The sequence below is a fragment of the Molothrus ater genome, chromosome Z, assembly GCF_012460135.2.
Source record: "Molothrus ater isolate BHLD 08-10-18 breed brown headed cowbird chromosome Z, BPBGC_Mater_1.1, whole genome shotgun sequence".
NCBI classification, from domain to species: domain Eukaryota; kingdom Metazoa; phylum Chordata; class Aves; order Passeriformes; family Icteridae; genus Molothrus; species Molothrus ater.
The window spans coordinates 69,722,765-69,741,598 of NC_050511.2; the positions used below are offsets into that span (position 1 = coordinate 69,722,765).

Below are 18,834 nucleotides of genomic sequence, written 5' to 3' on the forward strand. Positions count from 1 at the left end.
GACCTTACTCGCATTTAGATGTACCAGCACAAAAGGTGCCCACTCCAGAGGGCAGAGCCACTGCCACAGCGTGCGGCGAGGGCAGTGGGCCCGCACATGCTGACACCTTGGGTCACTGTCCCCAGGGTCATGCCACATCTGTCCCCAGAGCCAGCGCTGTCCCCAGAGCCACTGGTGTTCCCAGAGCCACTGCTGTCCCCAGAGCCACTGCTGTCCTTAGAGCCACACCTCTACTGTTCCCAAAGCCACTGCTGTCCCCAGAGCCAGCGCTGTCCCCAGAGCCACTGGTGTCCCCAGAGCCACTGCTGTCCTCAGTACCACTGCTGTCCTTAGAGCCACACCTCTACTGTTCCCAAAGCCACCGGTGTCCCCAGAGCCACTGCTGTCCCCAGAGCCAGCGCTGTCCCCAGAGCCAGCGCTGTCCCCAGGGCTGTGCCACCGCTGCCACAGCCCTGTGCAAGGGCGGCCACTCGTGCCTGAGGCTGACCCGCTGCACGGCGCCATAATGGGAGAATCGAGACTGGGTGCTGCATGTTTTGACCCATATTGAATTTTATCAGGTGCTAATTATTGTTTTACCAGAACAACGGCTTAATGCATCTGTTGTTTAATTCCCACTTCCCTATTCTCCAATGTGAACATCAAAGAAAATAAAACACTCAATCTCAAACAGCCCCTGACAGCAGACCGGGACTCGAGAGCTCAATAGACGAGGCCCTTGCCACCAGTTCTCATATTTCCACAACAATGAGCAAACACAAAACCGGCACTAAGCGGCCTTTGCTGCTTTCCGCTCCCCTCGGCCGGGCGTCTGCCTCGCGCCGAGGGCCCTCGACGGCGGCGCGGCGGGGCGCGGGCGCGGGCGAAGGATTAGCCCCGCTAACATGCGAGCGCCGGCCAAAGGCGAGCAAAACCCGCTACTGTATTTGGCGTATGAATAACCAAAATGCACGCGCTGACAGGAGACCGGGACGGGCCCGCGGCTCCCCGGGAGAAAATGTAGCTGTGATGAGTGACAGGGCTTTCAGGAAATATGTTCACAATCACAGACAGTGAAGGCCATGACCTAGATCGTTTAAGAGCTTGTCTTGTCAAATTATCAAAAGCTTCTTCGTCTCTGAATAAAGAGTGACATAAGTGAGTGTCAGAAAGCTGCAGGCTGACAAGCCAAGCATACAATAACAGCATGCACGTCACATACTTGCCGAACACCGCCACGGCTAGCGGCAAATCTTAATGAGAGCGCGGCTGGCCCAGGAGACTTGGGTCCCTGCTGGCATAGCTACTCATCTCGCAAAAATCCTTCAGCTCCGAGTCAGTTATGGTCTGACACGACGACTACAATTACTAAACACAACTTTTTAACAGAATCCTCTGGTGCTTTGTCAAAGAGGCAGCGGCTGCTTGGAGCTGCCCCGCTGCAAGCCACCACAATAAAACAAAAGATTTGCCAAAACACACACTTTTCATCACCTCCGCATGGGAACTGCCGCGGAAAACACACAATGCTTCCCTTCAAAGGCGCTCCTGCACGAGCAGATGTCGAGACCTCTCCCCACGCTGGCAGTGCAGACAGCCGCTGGTGCCGGGCGGGCAGGGCTGGGGGACTGCGGTGTCACCCTGGCCTCGGGGGCACGGCCGTGTGCTCGCCCTCGGGTGCATGGGGACAGCCAGGGGGTGGAGCGTGGGGAAGGACACTGGGGAGCTCAGGAGACACAGCAAACATCGTGCTCTCTGCCCAGGGAAAATGGGCCACATGGATGCCAGCTGCCCCCGTGGAATGAGCCCAGCACCTCCAGCTCCAGCCCAGCCCAGCGCAGTCTGCCAGAAACAACAAAGGCTGAAGGAACCTGCCCACAGAGAAGAGACCAGTGGCACGCCCAGAATGTTCTCAGAATATGCAGAGAAGATGGCAGTCGAAGCACCCAGCTGGCTCATGGGAAGGAGTGCTGACAATACAGTCTTTGGCCATTTGGATGGGGCCATCATACACTGTGTGGCTGCAGGGCACCAGGCTCCTGGGCACTGCTGTCTGCCAGCTCCTGGAGAGCCCATCCAGCTCGCCGAGCACCTGCATGCTGGTTTCCCCAGGGATACATGGAGACACTGCCCCTCTGCCTGCTTCCTGCAGATTCATGGAGCCCTTCTCCCAGCCCTGCTGCTGGCAGGTGAGGCTGCACACCAACCACAAGGCTCAAGACATCCACCGAACTGCCACTGAATCAGTCACAAGCAGCTCCTCTGCTGACCCTCCCAAGGAAACCATGCGAGGCCGGGCTGCTTCCAGAGCACCTCCAGCTAAGAGGAGTCCGTATGGTCTCAGCGCTGTCTCAGGAGAAGAGACTGATCTAGCAGGTCATAAATGCATGACCTTAAAGTGGTTTAAGTAACTGTGAATATTTCCTAAGCAAACTAGGTGAAGCCCCTTGAACTGCCTCACATTCACTTCTGGACCAAAGTGGAAAGTCAGTCTGACAGACTGTGCACAAGAGCCTGTTCTGCACCCTCTGTGTTACAGCAAAGGGGAGTAAACTTGCTGAGAAGGACAAATTACAACTTCCTTTGAGCATCCAGAGCTTTTCATTACATATGTTTGGTAACAAGAAGATGGGAGATTTCCCTTTTCTACAAGGAGTCACATGGGAAAGACAAGGGCTGATAGCTCCAAGTTACTCCTGGGGAGATCTCAGGTGGACACAGGAGAAAATTTTTCATGATGAGAACAATCATCTCTTGAGGGAAGTGATGGATTCCTCAGAAATGGATACTCTTAGGATTTGGCTGGGCTGTTTTGTGTAGACCATGCTTTTGCCAAGAAATGCTGGCAGTGATGATCAGATGATCCATGAAGTCCCTTCCAACCTGGTGTTGGAGGGTTCTGTGATTTCTCGCCCATGAACTGCTCCTGTTTCCTCTGGAGGCAGGGCAGATCTGCATCCCTCAGAAAGGAGGCTGCAGGTCTGCTGCTCACCACACAGAGTCACCTTGGACTGTCTCTCCTCAACCTGGCTTCTACTGCCAGGTGTACTGGAAGAAATGATGACCCCTGGCCACTGTCTCCCATCACAGATGATTTACAAACCCTTCCCTCCGTCACCTCCCTTGCAGGCTGAGGAGCTGTGGCCATGCTGAGGGATACAGAAGGTGGGGACCAAAGCTTTGCCCAGGTGCTCCTGCTTTCCTGATGATTCCTAACATTTCACCAGTTTGGTTTTCTTTTTTACAGCTTGTGAAGACTAAACTGATTTTTTGTGGAATCATACCTCATAACTAGGATTGGAGTGCTGAACAGTAATATGCAGAATCTGTTATTCCATATGCCAAGATGGGATTGTTTTACTTTACATTCATTGCCACTCAATGTCAATTGCCATTTTATAGTGTTCTCCCTCTGACTCTTACAGTTCTTGGGGAGCTCTGCCCAGCTGGCTCACAGCACCGACTCTGTAAGTAATTCAGTCTTCTCAGCCACTCTTGTTGCCCCATTGTTGACCCTTTTCCATGGTACACTAGCATATCCCACCTTTATCCTCTTACTCCATGCCTGTTTAGTTTGCTTGAAAGCTTTTGGCCAGGAACTTTGTAAAACGCCTTTTGGAATTTGCAGACTATGTCAACTGGATCATGTTTACACACATGCTTGTCAACCTGCACCTTTGAAGAACTCCAGAGATCCCTGAGAAGTGGGATTTCCTTTACAAAACAGCCTTGAATCACCCCGTGTATATTATGTTTATGCACCCATCCCAACATGCCACCGCCATGGTTCCTGCCCCTGGCTTGGTGCCCATGGTGCAGCTGGCAGCCTGGGACCCCCAGCTCTCCCTGGGACATCCCCTGCACGCTGCCCTTGCATTATGAACTCAGCGACACTCATGCAGCAAGCACGAGGTGCCATGGCTGGGCTGTTTCACCCTCATGCTCCCCTGCAGCTTTTGGGCAGGTACCCAGACACTGGCTGTTACCCAGTTTTGGTAACGGGCGAGCGCTCACAGATTTGTAGGAACACTCACATTCTCTTCCATTTGACAGCTTCTCTGGTGCTCCCCTCCACTAAGTAAGGTTTCAGTATGGGAACATCCCTGGTTTTCTTCCACTATGAACATCCCAGATGCCAAAAACACCTTGAGGCCATGAGCAGCAACCTTGTCCTGTCCAAGTGTGCCTTTTGTGTCTTGACCACTTGTTGGCTTCACAGGCTTTCTGCTCTGATCTCAGGAAAGATTTACTGTTGGTATTGATTGCTCTGCCTCTGCTCTGCCATGCCATCTCTCTCTGAGGACTGGGCAGGTGAGCTCCTGCTCTGATGCCCCAGTATTCACCCAGGTATTCACCTGACACAAGCAGCTTCACACCTCCCATGCAGGAGCACACAAGAGCTGCCCAAACTTTCAAGGAAAAAACTTTCTGATTAAATGTGGACCCAAATGAGCAGAAAAAAATACATGCTGTGATGTTCCTGATAACCTGTATGGCTCAGGTAGGATTTCAATGCTTGTATGATAGAGCACTCATGGTTCTTTGAAGAAAAGAACATCAGTTTATGAAACTGGTGTCATAAAATGTAAAAAAAGAGAAAAGATGGCTAAGAAAAGATGCTTCATTACAGTTTGCAATTTTGTCTCACTGCCTATCAGAATGAGGGTGCAGAAACGTACAATTCACATTCTTTAAAGGTATTGTGGGTACATTAGCTATAAGCAAAAGTACATCTGGCACACATTCAAATATCCTACAAAATAGCAACTCCCAAATACACCGGCTGACCTTTGCACATCTCATTTTCCACTGTGACATGCTCTTTGACCAAACAGAAAAACTAAAGGCAGGAAGGAGACATTTAGAAAGAGATTAAAATATTTCTGAGTTTCAAAAAAATCCAGTGTTTATGGAATCCCACAGGTGTATTTGAAAACCAAACACATAGGCCATATCTATAGTTAGAAACTGGAGTGTGAATGTATGCCAAAATTATCACAATTTGCCTTTTATCCTTATTTCTGTTTAATTCAAGAGAAAAAAAATCTCATAAAAGCTTGACTGCTACATATGGGACTGAATTTTGGGGACATATAAGACCATAATAATGTAATACAAGATGAAAGACAGAGACAACTATGTTTGTTCTCCCTTTAATTTTCTTCTATATCTTATTTTAGTAGATCTTGTCAAACCCAAAGCCTCCAAACTACTTCTCTCTAATAGTATTTTCACTGATTACTGTCTGATCATAGTGAAAGAACCATAGATCTGAACTCCCGATGCATCAGAGTTACTCTTTACTCCTTCCTGGTACGCTCGCAGCACCGCGTCTCCTGATTTCAACCTCCCTACCCCTTTCCTTCCCCAGGAAAAAGGACCTTTGTGTCCACCACTGCTGAACTGAACCAAACTAAAGACCAGGTGTTGACAATGCTATGGTTTGTTTTCTTTGAACCATTCTCCATGAAAACTCTGACAGTGTAAAGCAGCGACTAAACACTTTCATATGCTTCTACAAATAGGCAGTATGTAAAATCAAAGTATCATGAAGAGATTGTAGCCATTGTAAATTCAGTTTTTGACAGGCACACACCAAACCAGGCCTGGTCTCTGTGCCAAGGGCCATACTCACATCAGCATAGTGGCCCTTCATGTCGCAGCGGTTGCAGTGCTTGTTCCAGTAGGCTCTCTCCAGGCATTCCCTGAAATAGTGCCCGGGCAAGCAGCAGTTCAGGCAGAAACGTGCTGGGCAGCTGTGCTGCAGATGGTCTCTTCCTGCACACAGACAGCACGGGGGAAGTTTCTGTGGAGAAGCAAAAGTAGAATCACATTAAGTGACAGTGTTCAGGAGATTCTTCCAGCCCTGCAGCCCCTGCAGGGGCTGTGTCGGGGGAGCTGGGGGGGCACTCGCTGCCATCCAGACTGCAGCACAGCCTCACAAATTCAGCATGTGGAGGGACAGATGTAACACACAGCCAGCCATTCTGAGGCCAAACCTGTACCTCTGTGAAGCCAGTTTTCCCAGTGAGTGAGGGTGTTTCCCCCAGGGATCGTGTGGGATGTGCTCATTCTGAGTGTTCTCGTGGGTAACAGCCCCAAGGACCGAGGGTTTTACAGATTCTGTTGTGGGGGTTGCTAAATCCAGGCTGTCATGCAATGGCTCCCACTTCTTTACAGTGTACTGACTGATTTTTAAACCCTTAACCACAGGACAAACTTTTGGAATATGTGGCATCTATCCGAGCTTCTTAAAGTTAGCTCCAGTTTTGTCTTGTCCATGGTTTTTAACGCTGTTGTTATCATGGCTCATTATACTTTCTGCTTTCACTTATTTACTAAGGCTGTATTTCTGATTCAATACATTCTCCTTGTTGAAAGTACAATTGAAAAATATTTTACACTTGCTGACTGTTTTACCATATGAAAAAAAAAAGATGTTTCTGTATGGCACTTGATTTTTTTTCCTCAGTTTACAGCCACATGGTTTAGTGGAAGTTGTTCCGGCCCATGGCAGGAGGTGGAACAAATTAATCTTTAAAGTCCCTTCCAACACAAACCATTCAATATGAATCAATATGATAGAATTCTGCATGTTTCTCTTTTATAAAAACAATCAAAGCAGTGACATTGCTAAACAGAGGGATAGTTTCACACAGTAAACTGACTTTGTGCGAGCTACCCTGCAACTCAGAGCACGGCTTCAAAGAAAGGCTAAACCACTGAAACAACGCTTCTAACAGCAAGCACAAAGGTCTATTAGGAAAACAGCTGAATGTTCAAGCGATTTAAGCATTGCATTTACCTTTGGAGTGGGGCAGTTCTTGGACAAATGTCCTGGTCTGTGGCAGTTCCTACAAGTAACGCTTTTGTCCGCTCTGTAGTACCGCGTGCTGCTGTGCCGCACGCCCGCGTAGTTGGAGATCTGTGCCTGGTGAAACACAGAGAGAAATGCATTTACCACTTGAGATTCTGTGCTTTGGGAACTGGGAATTATAAAGGTCACTGCTGGCAGTGATCCAGCAGAAATCTAATGTTTCCCATGTACAATTTACACATCCAGGTTTGGAATGGGTAATTCTGCTACAGAGAAACCTGCATTGTCTGGAAGGAAAGTTCTCATTTGAACTTCTGCTTCAGGACATTCTTTTTTGCTATTTAAAACTGCAGTTGCGAAGCTTTCCCTCAATTAGCCAAGATTTACTCACTGTGCTATGTCACAACAAACTGGAATTTTCTCCAGAACACAAATAAAATGAACATCAATTGCAAATGCAAGTTACATATTCCCTTGCACACATTAAGGCAAACTGCTTGGACAAAGTACAATGCTATACAAGTCTGGATGAAATCTGCAATTTGCAATTGTAAAGAAAGACTTTAAGAGGAAAAAAAAAAAAAGAGAAGCTGGAAAAAACTGTCTCTCTCCCAGTGACCTCACACATACTTTCTGTGTAGGCAGCCAGAATTGAAAATCCTATCTACAACTGTCATTGCCTAATAAACATCACAAGTTAAAAAAAAAATACATGAAATTTTGGATGAGTGAACAGGAGAGGTGTAAAAATACCATTTCCCCTCAGGGAAAGAATTTGTGAATGTCACTTGGTTGTATCAGCTGTACTGGACACTGGAAGGAAAAAGGTGAGGAGCAGGACAGAGCAGCTGAAGCTCACTCCTGCTGGGTGCTGCAGCAGCTCGCCTGGGATCTCTGGGCTGCAGTGTCCCCACGCTGCCCCTGGCGAGCCCGGGCAGGCTCCACACTCTGCTGGCTCCCAGGGCTGCCTGGAAGGGACCAGGCTGCCCTCAAACAGCTCTGGGGTTCCAGAGACACCAGGAAGGAAGAGCTGATGTCCCCCTGGCACGGTCTGTGGAAGCACTCCAGCTCTTGGCACCCCTGTCCCTTCCTGCCTCTGCCAACCCCAACACAAGAACTCCTTTCTCTTGTGAGAGGACACTGCTAATCATACCACAAAAACACCACAGAGGGGTTTTTCAATCCCATTTACTAATTCTGCTTGTTAATAAGCAACAAAAGAAAGAATTATAGGAAAACTTGGTTGTATTTACCTCTAAGTCTTTATGAGAGATGGACCAGTTCACATCAATTTCTCCTGAAAAACAAAATTAAAATGAATTATATTTATTTTATATGAATATTTTTCAATAATATTTTAAACATGATGATTACTGCAGTTCTTGAACTTGCTAACAGGTTTTGATGTACTAGAGCGGAGAAATTATTTCCATCTTTGGTAAAGGAAAGCTACAGACCCACTGGGCACCAAATCTGCCTCACTTGAGCATCAGCACAGGTGCAGCTATTGGGAGAAGTTTTTCTGACACCACCCCCTTGTCCTGACCCCTGGGGTTTAAATTCAGGTGGGGATTTAATTCTTCCAGAATTAAATCAGGCTCCCAAGATCCTGATTGCAGCCCTCGGAGCTGCCCCTGCCTGCGTTCCTGGGGATGCCCAGCTCCAGCCCCGAGCTGGAGTGCGGCAGCACACAGAACAAGAAGTTTCTGCAGAGCTTACACCTTTCCTCCGTGCCAGTTCACCAGCCCTGCATCCTGAGTGCTGCATGCCAACACGGCTGAGCACAACCTCGCACACCCAGACTGTAAGCTGAGCAAATCTATTTCCAAACAGTGTCGGTAATGTGCAATAAATCAGGAGGACACACTGAATTATCGACTGTCACGCCATCACCTTCTCACACGCAGCCTTTGGGCTGGCAGGAGGGAAAAGAAGCAAACCAGGAAGGAACTGGAAGGGCAGCAAGCTAAAGGAGCAGGGCTGCAGCCAGAGCTGCAGAAATCCTGCGTGCGCACACGGCTCAGCGCCCGGGCTGCGCACACACAGCGGGGCTCCCACAGCAGCTCCCCGCGCTGCAGGAGCATCCATCCCAGCACAGGGCGCTGGGCCGCACAGCCAGCACCGCAACCTGCAGCACGGTAATCCTGCCTGCTTGCACACCTCCAAATGCACACCGGCCCATCCTGATCCTGCACCTCAACCCGAGGCATCCGCCTTGCTAACAACAATCACAGCATCATCACCATTTACAGGCGGCAAAAATGTCTCCAGCTTTGATTGCACTATTCATTTCCATTAGAAGGTGGATGACTGCAAATGAAAGCTGTATCATCTATAATTTTATGTCTTCCTCTTCATTTACTGAAGAAGTCAGTGATTTTGGCTGAGGCAGGTGATGTAGTGTCGGGACACAAGGTGTGTCACTCGGGTGCTTTGGAGCACGGCCCCTGGTTACTGCTGCTCTTCATCCAGCAGTCAGGGCTCACAGCTCATTCTCACCTGAGCAACGCCCTCAGGTATTTCAGTTTTCAACACTGGCTCATGCTGCCACCGAGACCGATTGATAATGCCCGAAGAGGGCAGTTAGTTAATAAAGCGCTGTGAATGAGTGTGACCCTGAGTGGTGGCACGCACGGTGAGTGCCATTGCAGGACTGCAGCAGCGCGGGCAGGGCCAGCCCAGCGCCGCTGGATTGCGGGTGGGACCGGGACACATCCCTGCCCCAGGCAGCAGCGAGCGTGGGCAGCTCCGGGGAACACCAAGCCCTCTGAGGCTGATCAGTAAAAGCAAAGAAACGCTGCCATATTTGAGTGCATTATTTATGGCTTAAATGCCTGTTAAGGAAATTAATTCATAAAGAAAAAGGTATTTGTAATTCAAAGCTCTGCCTTGGCAGTCGGCACCGCAAGTGCCGTGTTGCACAGAAATGCACATGCAGAATGGTCACAGATCAAAATTACCAGCGAATTAACTCCTGTTAATCACTAGGCATGTCCTTCCTGAGGGCAAACCAACCAAGTTTCTCTTCTTCACTGTCAAAATCCCCAGCTTCACAGGGGAAAACCGTGATACAATGATTCAAATACTCCTAATACAAGAAGCTAAAACTGCTCCACTCAGAAAATAAATATAAGAGCTTTAATGCTGAATGAAATATTACAACAAAATCTCCCTTTTCTAGATCTGTTTGGTGATATAAAAGTTAATTCTAATTCACAATAGATTGCATAAGGCTTTGTTTTCACACACAGTAAGTTCTTCAGACTGAAACACCTAGGGAGAGTTTTGCTTCTGCAACCAAGTAGAAATCCTGCTGTAGAGACACATAGAAAAATCTGCAATATTTCTCACTGACCACAGTGTTTTGTCTGGCTCTAGATCACAAAATAAATCACAGAAGTCGTCTCAAATTGACAGATCCTTCCGTTCCTTCTGGTTTTGTTTGCTTATTAGGGTGAATTAATGCATCCTGCAGGCAACCCCGGTGCCCCGTGGGTGGTTCCCGGCCACCCCTGCACTGTCCTGGCTGCTCCCTTGGATCCCCTGGTGCCACCTCTCTGCAGCCCTCGTCTCGTCTGTAGTCACGCGGGCGGGAGCAGCGTCCCCGTGGCTCTGCCCAGGGCAGGTGGAGCTGGCACCCCAACTCCACGCACAGTGGCCCGGGCCCCACCGCTGGTGCCCCACCCCGCGGGCTGCCCAAGGGTGCTCGTGCCCACCCCACGACCACGACCCGGGGCAGACAGGGCAGCTCTGGGCAGGCACGGGCTGTTTGCTGGGCCCTCCACCCCTTGCCAAGCCTGGCACGGCACCTGCGCCTGGTGTCCTCCAAGGCCACTGCCTGCACCGCTGCAGAGCACTCCACGCTTCTTCAAGGTGGGCATGCACACAGAAGGTGGGTTCCTGCCTGACGAAGGGCTGTGATTGCTTTGCTTCTGTATTTGCTTTAGTTTTATTTTTACTCCTCAGAATACAGCAGTTTAAAGTCGTATTCAGACAATCTCTGTCAGGATTTCCCCCTTTTTCTGTGGAAAAGTTGCACATATGAAACTTATTTAAAGCTTTCTGTAGTTAAATAAAACCAAGAACATCTTTCATATATTTGTGCTTTTAATCGTCCTTATCTTCATTTGTTAAATGCTATCTCCTTTATAAAATTATATTAATTTCTACACTAAGTTTAATATTAAGATTAAGATGAATTCCTGTATTATGATTATATATATTTATATACTAAAAAATTACAACAGACTTTACTGTATAAAATTCTTGTATGTATACTTTGAGAAAATGGTGTTGTCAAAGTGCAGATCAGGGAGGACGAGGATGTAAAATATACACCATTTATATGAAAATGGAAGCCCTGCACAAGGTTCTCCCTTTATCAAGTACCACATTTTGGCTGTCCTCTGCCCCTGCACAATGGGATGAATGGCGAGCAACAGCTTTGCTTTTATTTAAAGAAAAATTTTGAAAGATCATTGAGATTCACATGTATCCTTCCACCAGCATGAAAATGTAAATTTCTGAGCAGCGCTCGGGGTGAAGCCAGATTTAGGACCACTGTTCAATGTGCATTCAAACCTCCCCTCTTTCATCCCAGACAGGGAGAGGAGGGGAGGAGGGAGAAGGAGGACCAGCAGTCAAAACCTGAAATTGCCCGGGGGAACAATCTGCTTCCGCGGAACAAAACCCCGACTCAGAAGAAACAATGAAGGGTTCACAAAATTTCCTTATCTGCCGTGCTGCTCCAGCAGGGCCCCGGCAGCTGATGGGGCTGCCCTGGCCAGGCGGGGCAGGCGCTGCTGGGCACGGCTGTGACCCCCCAAAATCACCCTCCTGTTCCCCTCAGCAGGGCTGGGACAAAACCCAGCCTCACGCAAGCTCTGCCTGCCCTGCCAGGGTTTGTGTCATCACCCGCCTCGCAACAGAGGAGCCGCAGAGCTGGACATCCCGCTGAAAATAAAGCACCTCGTTTCCCAAAAGAAGGCGGCGAGTGGTCATGGCCCCCCTTCTTTCTAATTGGAAAATGAACGACGAGATGTATTTTATTTATTTTGTGTTATGATCAGCCCCGTAACACAGGACACTTCAAGCTGTGGCACAATGATACATGGGCCTGAAGGGCAAATACATTTCCAAGCTGGGCTTTAAAAATTGGATTTTGACTGCTAATTAATGTAGCATATTACAGAATAGAGAACTCTAATTATATTCCACTGTAAGATCTCCGTGGCAAGGACTGTTTCAGAATATCTCTGAACAATATTTACCATACCAGGACACAGCTTCTGCTGCTAGTGGAAGAGCATTTTAAAATGCTTTAAAACCCCTAAAAATCACTAGATCTGTAAGAATTTCACAATGTGACCTATTACATACATCTGAAAATTCCTGATTATGTGCGACCCAAGGTGATTCAAGTCTTGGAGTCTTGGAGCTTGCTATAATGAGTTCCACACTTTCTGTGCCCAAGTATCCCTGCTCCCCAAAGGAAAAGGAAGGAGAGGGTGCCAGAGCACAGCCAGGCACTGTCCTGGAACAGACCCCGAGGCGGGCCTGTCACCCCAGGTCCTGGACGGCGGCACAGGAATGTGGAGTGTGCGTGTGGGCAGGGCGCTGTCCGTGTGTCTGGCCGTGTCTGTGTGTCTGTGTGTAGGGCGTTGTCCGTGTGTCTGTGTGTGTCAGTGTCTGTGTGTGTGTGCAGGGCGCTGTCCGTGTGTCTGGCCATGTCTGTGTGTCTGTGTCCGTGTGTCTGTGTGTGTCAGTGTCTGTGTGTGTATGCAGGGCGCTGTCCGTGTGTCTGGCCATGTCTGTGTGTCTGTGTCCGTGTGTCTGTGTGTGTCAGTGTCTGTGTGTGTGTGCAGGGCGCTGTCCGTGTGTCTGGCCGTGTCTGTGTGTCTGTGTGTCTGTGTGTGTGGGCAGGGCGCTGTCCGTGTGTCTGGCCGTGTCTGTGTGTCTGTGTGTCTGTGTGTGTGGGCAGGGCGCTGTCCGTGTGTCTGGCCGTGTCTGTGTGTCTGTGTGCAGGGCGCTGTCCGTGTGTCTGGTCATGTCCGTGTGTCTGTGTGTGTGTCTGTGTGTGTGCAGGGCGCTGTCCGTGTGTCTGGCCATGTCTGTGTGTCTGTGTCCGTGTGTCCGTGTGTGTGCAGGGCGCTCTCCGTGTGTCTGGCCATGTCCGTGTGTCCGTGTGTCCGTGTGTGTGCTGGGCGCTGTCCGTGTGTCTGGCCATGTCCGTGTGTCCGTGTGTCCGTGTGTCTGTGTATGCACAGGGCGCTGTCCGTGTGTCTGGCCATGTCCGTGTGTCCGTGTGTCCGTGTGTGTGCTGGGCGCTGTCCGTGTGTCTGGCCATGTCCGTGTGTCCGTGTGTCCGTGTGTCCGTGTGTGTGCAGGGCGCTGTCCGTGTGTCTGGCCATGTCCGTGTGTCCGTGTGTCCATGTGTCTGTGTGTGCAGGGCGCTGTCCGTGTGTCTGGCCCTGTCCGTGTGTCCGTGTGTCCGTATGTCTGTGTATGCACAGGGCGCTGTCCGTGTGTCTGGCTGTGTCCATGTGTCTGTGTGTGTGCAGGGTGCTGTCTGTGTGTCTGGCCCTGTCCGTGTGTCTGTGTGTGTGTCTGTGTGTGTGAAGGGCGCTGTCCGTGTGTCTGGCCGCGTCCGTGTGTCTGTGTGTGTCCGTGTATGCACAGGGCGCTGTCCGTGTGTCTGGCCGTGTCCGTGTGTCTGTGTGTGTCTGTGTATGCGCAGGGCGCTGTCCGTGTGTCTGGCTGTGTCCGTGTGTCCGTGTGTCCGTGTGTGTGCAGGGCGCTGTCCGTGTGTCTGGCCGTGTCCGTGTGTCTGTGTGTGTGTCCGTGTATGTACAGGGCGCTGTCCGTGTGTCTGTGTGTGTCTGTGTATGCGCAGGGCGCTGTCCGTGTGTCTGGCCATGTCTGTGTGTCTGTGTGTGTCTGTGTATGCACAGGGCGCTGTCCGTGTGTCTGGCTGTGTCCGTGTGTCTGTGTGTGTGTCCGTGTGTGTGCAGGGCGCTGTCCGTGTGTCTGGCCCTGTCCGTGTGTCTGTGTGTCTGTGTATGCACAGGGCGCTGTCCGTGTGTCTGGCCCTGTCCGTGTGTCTGTGTGTGTCTGTGTATGCGCAGGGCGCTGTCCGTGTGTCTGTGTGTGTGTCCGTGTGTGTGCAGGGCGCTGTCCGTGTGTCTGGCCGTGTCCGTGTGTCTGTGTGTGTCCGTGTATGCACAGGGCGCTGTCCGTGTGTCTGGCCGTGTCCATGTGTCTGTGTGTGTCTGTGTGTGTGCAGGGTGCTGTCTGTGTGTCTGGCCCTGTCCGTGTGTCTGTGTGTGTGCAGGGTGCTGTCCGTGTGTCTGGCCGTGTCCGTGTGTCTGTGTGTGTGTCCGTGTGTGTGCAGGGCGCTGTCCGTGTGTCTGGCCGTGTCCGTGTGTCTGTGTGTGTCTGTGTATGCGCAGGACGCTGTCCGTGTGTCTGGCCCTGTCCGTGTGTCTGTGTGTGTCTGTGTATGCGCAGGGCGCTGTCCGTGTGTCTGGCCGTGTCCGTGTGTCTGTGTGTGTCTGTGTATGCGCAGGGCGCTGTCCGTGTGTCTGGCCCTGTCCGTGTCTCTGTGTGTGTCCGTGTGTGTGCGCAGGGCGCTGTCCGTGTGTCTGGCCGTGTCCATGTGTCTGTGTGTGTCTGTGTATGCACAGGGCGCTGTCCGTGTGTCTGGCCGTGTCCGTGTGTCTGTGTGTGTCTGTGTATGCGCAGGGCGCTGTCCGTGTGTCTGGCCCTGTCCGTGTGTCTGTGTGTGTCTGTGTGTGTGCAGGGCACTGTCCGTGTGTCTGGCCGTGTCCATGTGTCTGTGTGTGTCTGTGTATGCGCAGGGCGCTGTCCGTGTGTCTGGCCGTGTCCGTGTGTCTGTGTATGCACAGGGCGCTGTCCGTATGTCTGGCCCTGTCCGTGTGTCTGTGTGTGTCTGTGTGTGTGCAGGGCACTGTCCGTGTGTCTGGCCGTGTCCATGTGTCTGTGTGTGTGTCTGTGTATGCGCAGGGCGCTGTCCGTGTGTCTGGCCGTGTCCGTGTGTCTGTGTATGCACAGGGCGCTGTCCGTATGTCTGGCCCTGTCCGTGTGTCTGTGTGTGTCTGTGTGTGTGCAGGGCGCTGTCCGTGTGTCTGGCCCTGTCCGTGTGTCTGTGTGTGTGTCTGTGTGTGTGAAGGGTGCTGTCCGTGTGTCTGGCCGTGTCCATGTGTCTGTGTGTGTCTGTGTGTGCGCAGGGCGCTGTCCGTGTGTGCGCAGGGCGCTGTCCGTGTGTCTGTGTGTGTCTGTGTATGCGCAGGGCGCTGTCCGTGTGTCTGGCCCTGTCTGTGTGTCTGTGTGTGTCTGTGTATGCACAGGGCGCTGTCCGTGTGTCTGGCCGTGTCCGTGTGTCTGTGTGTGTCCGTGTGTGTGCAGGGCACTGTCCGTGTGTCTGGCCCTGTCCGTGTGTCTGTGTGTGTCTCTGTGTGTGCAGGGCGCTGTCCGTGTGTCTGGCCGTGTCCGTGTGTCCGTGTGTCTGTGTATGCGCAGGGCGCTGTCCGTGTGTCTGGCCGTGTCCGTGTGTCTGTGTGTGTCTGTGTGTGTGCAGGGCGCTGTCCGTGTGTCTGGCCGTGTCCGTGTGTCTGTGTGTGTCCGTGTGTGTGCAGGGCACTGTCCGTGTGTCTGGCCCTGTCCGTGTGTCTGTGTGTGTCTGTGTATGCGCAGGGCGCTGTCCGTGTGTCTGGCCATGTCCGTGTGTCTGTGTATGCACAGGGCGCTGTCCGTGTGTCTGGCCGTGTCCGTGTGTCTGTGTGTGTCTCTGTGTGTGCAGGGCGCTGTCCGTGTGTCTGGCCGTGTCCGTGTGTCTCACAGGACATGTGCAGCACGCCCCCGTGCCCAGCTCCCTGCACACGTGCCCGCTGCCCTCCTGCCCCAGGGACAGGATGCTGTTCCTGCTGCTCCTGCTCGGGCTGGCTGCGGCTCCCAGGGCAGCAGCTCCAGGTCCATCCCAGCAGGGCCCCCTCCCCAGGGGTGGCCAGGAGGCTGCAGCTCCCCCTGCACACCCCGGCTGCTCACACAGCCCCGTGGAGGGGAACAGCACCAGCCCTGGTGCGCTTTTCTCAGACACTTCTCGGGATTTCTCAACTTCTCCTTGATAACAAAGAGACGGTTTACTTAAGAACAAAACACCTGCTGCTTAATGGAATACCTGTCAATATCTCTTTAATACAGCATTAAAAGTGATCCATATCTCCCTCAGGGAAATCAGTCGATGGAATTGTTGACAGAAGTTCAATTTGAGACATTTTCTCCTGGCAAAAAGAGGCTCTCTTGCCTCTCCCCTTCATACCTAAAGTTATGTATGTGCCAGTAATGTGCAGATGTTTTGGCAGCAGGGAAATCCCTGCAATGCTTTATTTTTAGCAACCTCTATCTGCCATTTTTGAAAAGCATCACAAAATCCAACTAACAATACTCAACCCATTTTGAAATTAATTAAAATGTAAGCAGTTGACTGAAGCAAAGGCAGAGTTGGCCGAAAGCAAACCGGAGCTCAAACAGGAAAAGAGACTCACACACTTCTGAGCAGCCCTGCCAAAGGGGGAAACCCCCGCTAGGAGCTGTAAAAGTTACTTTAGACAAACTTCAGCAGCCCAAGGGGGAAGAGTGAAGCATCCCTGCCAGAGAGGAGAGGTCTGGCAGCTGGGTAGGGCTGGAGCTGCATCTCCCAGCAGTGTGTCTGCTGATGGTGGGGCTGGGGTGGCCGCTGCAGGGACACCACAGAGCACAGCACAGATGGGGTCAGAGCACTGAGCAGGCAGGGATGTCCTCCTGGTGCTCAAGCACACAGTAATAACTACAGAAATCACTGCAGTGCTGGTGCATGCTGCCGCTGTAACGAGTCAGGTCCTGACACCTCATTTTGTCCCTGTTCCCCATTCCTGTGCCAAAGAGCCCCACCACCGACCCCTCCTGCACCCCCTCCACACGTGTGCCCTTCTGTGTCTCCCTCACATCCATTTATTCAGCAGCTCTGTGGGGCTAAAGGGCCCATGTACCAAGTGGGAATAAAAATGTGCAGAGAACAAAGCAAAAGACAATTCTGTAAATCATATTTTGGTGGAATATTTGTACCACCTAACTGCTGAAATGCAGGGACACATGCTAAACATGAACACGTAGGGTGCCCTTTCCATTATGTAAGTATGCATAATTTCCTGTCTGTTTTCTGTCTGTGCTGTAACACTGCTTCCTTCAGCACTGGCCACTGCTGGCCATGTTAATTCACAAAACTCAGCGGCTCATGATTTTCAAAGCTTAGCGCAACATTTGCAGAACAAAGTAGGTTTTTCTCTCTTTTTGGTGGGTACAAGTATGGGGACCACAGGAACAGTTAAATTCATGGCATGGTTGGTCTACCACACAGTCGGGGGAATTCTTTAAATAGAGCCTGTCACTCTCTTTGCCCATCAATGGGATTTCCTTCTCAAACTGCTGATTCGTTCAGGTACACAACAGAGGAAATTTCAGTTAACCTTTGTTTCACCCCGGGGAAAAATCTGTCTGAAAAGTATAAAGTGAATAGATTAAAAAAAAAAAAAAAGAAAAAAAGAAAGAAAAGCTGCAGGGTTATTCTTCCTAGTGTTCACAGCAGTCAAAGTTAAACAGAGAAAAGGAGGCAAACATGAACATTTTATTCCCACCAGAGAATAAGGTATAATATATGATTTAGAAATCCCATTGTCTATACTGTGATTTCTAATTTAGAGAAGGAAAGGCTGAACACAAATCTATTGTTCTCACCGGGTGCATCAAGATTTCACTTTCTGACTATTTTCTATATGACTGAAAAGTGAATAATACTTTACTTTGAAGAGAAACCCTTTTTAGCTATTTGATTGAGTTGTCTGAAAAACCTTTTAGATTCCAGCAATCCTTGGTGAAGACAAAAATAATAAATACTAACTCAGAATTACCTGTGAGAAAATGAACACAGGGATAAAACCAAAAGTACAGTAATAAAAAAAAGGGAAATTTCAGAGTTAGTGCCAAAAAAGGGCTTAGACTGGTCTAAATTATCACAGTCCTGTATGAGCAGAATAATAAATACCATATGCTCACATGTATATTTCCTAAGCTATCCTAAATTCCCTATTAACCCTTAAATCCCCTTGTTTCACCATTTTGAGATGCAATTACAATCTCAGAACAGTAATAATGATTTTTGTTTTCTGGTGTCATTCATCTGACAAGGCGTCTGCAGCATTTGCTGCGGTCACAGCCTGAGTTGCTGCAGGCCTGTGCCCCGCGCGCCTGTGCAGGACAGACAGACGGACAGACGGGGGGCTCGGGGGCACGGCCGGGCTGTGGGGCGCGAGGGCTGGGCTGCAGTGTCACAGGCACGCCGAGGAGCCCCGCGGCAGCAGCAGCACAGGGCTCCTCAGAGCATCCTCTCCTCCTGGGGCTGCCCGCTGGGAGTCACCGCGCTGCTCCTGCGCTCAGGGTACCTGTTACTGCTGCCCGGCTTCTGGGACTCGGCTGGGCCCTCCCTGGGGCTCCCCTGTCCAGGGAGACCCTCCTGGAGGGCTCTTGTGTCAGGAAAGAGAGATGCACTGCGTCTTTTCAGTCTTCAGGGTCTTGGTTATCGTTCTCTTATCTAGAGTTTTGCATGCTGCCCACACCAGGCTCAGTGCGCTGGAAAAGCACCACAAAATGGCCAACAATCTCTTGGTACAAGGGCTTTTAAGACTAAACTATCCAATTAAGAACTGACGCCGAGATTATTTTCCCTTTTAACCCAATAACTGATCCCAAAGAGCCCACAATGGGGACTTTCCTGCCCAATTACAAAATGCCACCCAAACCCATGGAGAAGAAGGAAGAAGAAGCTTTAAGAAGAAACCCAGGACAACACCCTGTGCCCTCCATCTTGCTGCCATCCACAACACACTAAAAACCCCAAAACCCTCAATTTCTCACCCAGTGACACACCGACACTGCTCTCTATAATCTATTGCACACTTTTGTGGGTTCCAGTCTGTCTTGAAGTC

The 18,834-nt window shown here is 50.6% G+C and overlaps 1 protein-coding gene across 2 annotated transcripts in view; it reads right to left on the minus strand.

Moving 5' to 3' along the window:
• Positions 1–18,834, minus strand: part of ZCCHC7 (zinc finger CCHC-type containing 7) — a 98,233-nt gene that overhangs the window by 24,663 nt on the left and 54,736 nt on the right. For both annotated transcript variants that reach the window (XM_036403864.2, XM_036403865.1), the window contains 3 exons: positions 8,050–8,093; positions 6,785–6,910; positions 5,615–5,785 (listed from right to left, as the gene is read on the minus strand). In XM_036403864.2, coding sequence (XP_036259757.1) covers positions 5,615–5,785; positions 6,785–6,910; positions 8,050–8,093 — 341 coding nt within the window. The remainder of the gene's footprint in view (positions 1–5,614; positions 5,786–6,784; positions 6,911–8,049; positions 8,094–18,834) is intronic.